The 6,182-nt window shown below is 38.2% G+C and overlaps 1 protein-coding gene across 1 annotated transcript; it reads right to left on the minus strand.

Moving 5' to 3' along the window:
• Nucleotides 1-169: 169 nt before the first annotated feature.
• On the minus strand, nt 170-4,544 carry LOC123996749. The gene is made up of 3 exons (XM_046300411.1): nt 4,391-4,544; nt 1,686-1,817; nt 170-788 (listed from the first exon to the last, which is right to left on the minus strand). Exons 1-3 carry the CDS (start codon nt 4,400-4,402, stop codon nt 618-620), a joined length of 315 nt encoding a protein of 104 aa, XP_046156367.1. The 5' UTR covers nt 4,403-4,544; the 3' UTR covers nt 170-617.
• Nucleotides 4,545-6,182: the final 1,638 nt, after the last annotated feature.

A 6,182-nucleotide genomic window follows, 5' to 3' on the forward strand; every position in this document is an offset into this window, starting at 1 on the left:
CATTAGCTCTAGGAATGACATATTATCAGATCCAGAGTCAGTGGGTGGAGTCAGACCTACATAAAGGAGTAGACTGTATCGTGTTGTGTATTCTAGAGTTGGTAGCTTCCATGATATTGGCCTAGCCTATACTTATGATAGAGAAAAAGCATGAATAACACAAAACAGGTAACAAAATGTAAAGTTTTATTCAACAAGTTATACAATTATCATGAACATAACACACATACTATGTTTCATTTCTAGTCATTTTTGCATTTGACATGTTGGTTTTAATGAGTGACAAAAATGTAAATAATGAAAACATAAATAGCATGCTATTATCCATAAGAACTGAAATAACAATGAAGTTGAAATAATAATGTTGGGTAATTGCAGATGAAATAGAAGACTAATGTAAACCTTTCATTTAACCATCCAATAGGCCTACAACTTTATTAACCCTATCTGTGGCAGACACATAACAACCAGGTGTGAACAGCCAGGGAGGAGGAGTTAGGGAGTTAGAATACTAGGATGGGGTGGGTGGAGGGGCCCAGGTTAAAGTGTGATTTTTTGGGTGGAGTAAACTGTTCCCTTAAGTGGTAGGTTTCCCAAGATAATGTTTGACCAGCTCCTCACTGTAGAACGCAATTACACTTGATTGTCTTCTCCTGGCTCCTCTGTCCGTATTGAATGGTGGCCAGTGTCTGGACTAAGCTCCAAAAGTTCTCAAAGGAGACCCCCCTTCCATCCTTCACCCCAATCTGCTGCAGCAGCTGGCTCAAGCCTTGTTCATCTCCTGAGGTCTATTAGAAAGGGTATAAAGTTATAAAGTCCAAAAGTTATGGGCGGGGTTACAAAGTTGTCTGTCAGAAGTATTACAATGTAAATGTACTTTTAATCTGTCTGGCAGCATATTTCAAGACTTGGTATATTACATTTTTTATATGAGGGTGCAGTGGGATAGCCAATGGGTTGGACGATACTTTTCTCGTCAATCATCTTGAAAAAATATACACTTAAAAACTGGAAATCAACCAATCCTTCATCGGTAACACAATGTTGAAAGTGTGTAAAGTTTGAGGCCATGTGGCAGAGAGTGTGGGCGCTGGAGATGGTGGCATGAGCATGTGAGTCTGGGCAGGTGTGATGTAGTTGATGTTTGTGTGATGTTGTCATGTGTTTTTTTTTTTTTTAAGGGTTGAAAAATATAACATAATTTACGGTCCATATTTAAATAGAGCCATCCAAACACCCCATCAATCCACCCTCCATGAATCAGCAATGGCTGGATAGATGTAAGCATGTAATTACGCAATGTATCCAGTTGAACTAGGTGGAGCCACAACCTAATTCCAATCCTCTCAGATCCACAAGGGGGAGGCAACACACAGCTTGATGGTAGAGATTAGACTGTTTAGGGATCATTTTGGGATTGCACTTCTATTTGTTCAGGGGTTGCCATAGAAGGGAAGAATTTATCAATCAAAATGAGGGACCTCTCCCTGGCCCAATAGTTCAAATGCATTCTTCCTTCATCCTTTCCTTGGGATAAACATTTATATGACATGGCTGGATAGGTTTAAGACGGGGTTAAACTACACAGATTTCCTGAATTCAGTCATGTCAGATCAGTGATTACCACAAGGAAGGAAGGAACATATTGGAACAGAGTCATACTTTACTGTGTGGGTTCATATTACCTTGTCAAGGGTAGGTAGCTGTGTGGAGACTAGGGTCTGGAACTCCTCTGTGGTTAGTGTGGGGGCATTGTTGGCTGCAGCATCATGGAACTGACTTACCAGGGTGTTCAATGCCAACTCCAGATCTGAGTACTTGTGGTGTGTGAGAGAGAATAACACAAAGATTAAGAGCAGATTTGAAGGAAGTATACACTTTAATAGTGTATGACAGATAAATTGTACTATGCATAACACAACCTAATCATGAGTGTAAGTTACTCATTTGCAATCACATTATGATCAGTATCCTGCACAGTGCATACCTGGTAGTAAAACATATATGTGTCACACACACTACTGTTAGGATAATGTTTACCCAAGAACAATACCAAGATGTGTTAAGCCTCAGGGCTAGTCATGAACATAGTTTAGGGCGTGTCGCTTGATTATGATAAAATGACCTGTACTTTTGAAGCATTTGAATAGAGTTCCTCAGTTGTAATTAGTTAAACTGCTATTACTGACATTTCCTAATTTATTTGATATTTCAGCAAATGTTGATTTAGCTGCCACAATATCTGCATCATCATGGGAAAAACATTAATGGCAGGATCTCAGATTCAAAAAGAATTGGTACAATTCCAAAACTCAATTGAGGGTTGATTGTATAGGATTCTGAAGTATTTAATTTGTTTACATATACACTGAGTGTACAAAACATTAGGAACTCTTTCCATGTGCTCTTTCCATGAGACTGACCAGGTGAAAGCTATGGTCCCTTATTGATGTCACCTGTTAAAACCTCTTAAGGATCAGACTCTTTTTTTCAATTTTCGCCAAAAATGACATACCCAAATCTAACTGCCTGTAGCTCAGGACCTGAAGCAAAGATATGCATATTCTTGATACCATTTGAAAGGAAACACTTTTACGTTTTTGGAAATGTGAAATTAACGTAGGAGAATATAACACATTAGATCTGGTCAAAGATAATACAAAGAAAAAAACATGCAGTTTTTTCCCATCATCTTTGAAATGCAAGAGAAAAGCCACAATGTATTATTCCAGTTTAGGCATAATTTAGATTTTGACCACTAGATTGCAGCAGTGTATATACAAAGTTTTAGACTGATCCAATGAACCATTGCATTCCTGTTAAAATGTTGCATCAAGTCTGCCCAAATGTGCCTAATTGGTTTATTAATACATTCAAGTTCACAACTGTGCACTCTCCTCAAACAATAGCATGGTATTATTTCACTGTAATAGCTACTGTAAATTGGACAGTGTAGTTAGATTAACAAGAATTTAAGCGTTCTACCCATATCAGATATGTCTATGCCCTGGGAAATGTTCTTGTTACTTACAACCTTATGCTAATCACATTAGAGCACATTAGCTCAACTGTCCCACAGAGGTTAAATCTACTTTAATTAGTGTATGTGAAGGGGGGGAGACAGGTTAAAGAAGGATTTTAAAGCCGTGGGACAATTGAGACATGGATTTTGTGTGTGTGCCATTTAGAGGGTGAGTGGGCAATTCAAAATATTTAAGTGTATGTAGTAGGTGCCAGGCATACCGATTTGAGTGTGTCAAGAACTACAATGCTGCTGGGTTTTTCACACACAACAGTTCCCGTCTGCATCAAGAATGGTCCACCACCCAAAAGGACATCTAGCCAATTTGACTCAACCCTGTGAAGAATTGGAGTCAATATTGGAGTCAATATGGGCCAGCATCAATGTGGAACGCTTTCTACACCGTGAAGAGCCCATGCCCAGATGAATTGAGGCTGTTCTGAGGGCAAAAGGGTGTTCTCCTAATGTTTTGTGCCCATAGTGTATATTTCAGCAGAATTGTATTAAACTAATGGTTGACTGACTGATTCATTCATTTAACAACCCCACTCAAGCTTTGTAGCACACCCTGTCAGTCTGCACTGGCAGCTCTCACAGATTTACCTTCTGGGTGTTGGCCAAAGCTGTAGAACGTTATTCCTATTAATCTCGGGTAGCCTTTTGTAATACATTGCATATCCATAGCTGAACTTTGGGCTCATTAAATCCCACTGTACTGCACCTATTATACGTAGAATGTATGCACACATGACTGTAAGTCGCTTTGGATAAAAGCGTCTGCTAAATGGCATATATATATATATATATATGTGTGTGGCGTCAACATTTACTATCAATGGTGGCTAGAAACCAATTTTCAATGCAATAAATTCAGATATCATTCAAATAGCCACGCAAAATTAGACGTTCCTCAACAAAAAAGCGTACCCATCCCAGCGTTTCCATAGAAAGGGGTGCGTGAACCTGATTGATTCCCCGTGCTTTCTGTTACTCTGCGCCGAATGTCGAGGCACAGGGCACTCAACTGCTACAAAATAACTGGCACCCAGATTGCGAATTCCGTGTCAAAAAGAAATCCACAAGACCAGTGAGCAGAATGTCGGCTAATGATATACTCTGGTAAAATAGCTAAATTGGTTTCGATTTGTTACGCTCTAACATGTTAGCGCTTTATCGTACATCATGCGCTGATGTCAGTTTGCACGAAAGTCCTATATGTGAGAGCCGGCGCCCTAGCTAATAAACTTGATTACAGTCTCCTGTGCGTTTGAATCACAAATTCTAAATATCAAAATAAGAAACATATAAGTATTGACTTAAAGATTATTAATGGTAAGAAAACAACTCTTACAAGGTGATATATCATACCTTGGTCGCCATTGAGTCCGTTTTGGTCTGTCCAGTCAAGAGGAAACTTTTCTTGTTAGCGTTCCATTGCCATCCTGGCTGGAATCTCGTATCCTCCCACACACACACACACACACACACAAAAAACTGGATTCCACCCCGGCATCAGACAAGGAATGGGGAGGAGAAACACCGACATTTAACACTGGGCCTGTATAATGAACTGACGGTGGAAACATGAGACGTGTGCGTTGTTATTCAGTTTACTTATTTATTGTACTTTTTAATTCAAACTTTGTGGGCGTTTACCACCCCATTTACAAAGTCATAGTGTCCTTATCTGTTTCCAACTTTCCACAGAGACATACAAATATGAATATCACAAAACAGTCTGACTAACATTATAAAATGTAAATATTAAATAATGTATTTATTCTCTTAAAACGGTCCTACAATGGTCAATCCACAATGCATGACATCAGCTTGTACTATTCATCTTTCAAATAACTCTAAGGTCATTGGCCCTATAGCATCTAAGGTTATCATCAGTTTGATTATAAATGAACCTCTGGAGTGCAGGTGATTCATACAGTGCATTCCAATGTTACTAAATCATAAATGGGGGGAATTTAACCAAAACCAAAGCTCATTTACATTCTAGATTTGGAGAACACTTCAAATGCATCTAAAAGTTCAGTATGGAGTTCCCCTATTTTTAATCGCACTCACATATGGAAAATAAATGGGCTAATACTTTGGATAACATGGAAAACATGTATTTTAATACTAAATTAAATGTATATAACTTAGAAAGTAATTTGCTCATCCCTATTAACATCTGTAGCCTCTTTATCACAGACTGCAGTGTTCTGAGCTGAGCACAATTAGTTCTGGTTGGTTTTAAGGTGGTCATCCTTGAGAAAGTTGCGGTTGTGAGTTGTGGCCAAGGCTGTGGACTGTGACTGTTCTCAGGGACCCATACTTAGTGGTCAATCTGGCCAGAGGTGCTAGAGTGAAAGAAGGCGTCACTGTGTGAAGTTTCACTCTTGCACCCTTGGGTCTCCAGCCGATACCGGTTAATCAGCTAATTTTTAAAATGTATTTGTAATTTTTATTTTACCTTTATTTATCCAGGCAAGTCAATTAAGAACATATTCTTATTTTCAATGACAGCCTGGGAACAGTGGGTTAACTGCCTGTTCAGGGGCAGAATGACAGATTTGTACCTTGTCAGCTCAGGGGTTTGAACTTGCAACCTTCCGGTTACTAGTCCAACGCTCTAACCACTAGGCTACGCTGCCGACAATTACAACAATAATAAATGAACACTTATTTTAACTTAATATAATACATCAATAAAATCAATTTAGCCTCAAATAAATAATGAAACATGTTCAATTTGGTTTAAATAATGCAAAAACAAAGTGTTGGAGAAGAAAGTAAAAGTGCAATATGTGCCAGGTAAGTTCCTTGCTCAGAACATGAGAACATATGAAAGCTGGTGGTTCCTTTTAACATGAGTCTTCAATATTCCCAGGTAAGATGTTTTAGGTTGTAGTTATTATAGGAATATTTCTCTCTATACGATTTGTATTTTTTATTTTTTAGTATTGCCAGTGTATGTTGATGGAATTTATAGGTTTAAATGAATGATTAGAATACTCCATCCTGAAACCATATAATTGTATGAAATTGATTAGAATCATAAAGTTATAATTAATGATGTGTGTGGTTTTAGTCAGTAGAATTATATATCCGTGAGTGTAGTTTTTAGTCAGAATTAGGGTAAAACAATATATCTGTACAGTGTCTG

Source organism: Oncorhynchus gorbuscha, linkage group LG15, assembly GCF_021184085.1.
Source record: "Oncorhynchus gorbuscha isolate QuinsamMale2020 ecotype Even-year linkage group LG15, OgorEven_v1.0, whole genome shotgun sequence".
Lineage (NCBI taxonomy): Eukaryota > Metazoa > Chordata > Actinopteri > Salmoniformes > Salmonidae > Oncorhynchus > Oncorhynchus gorbuscha.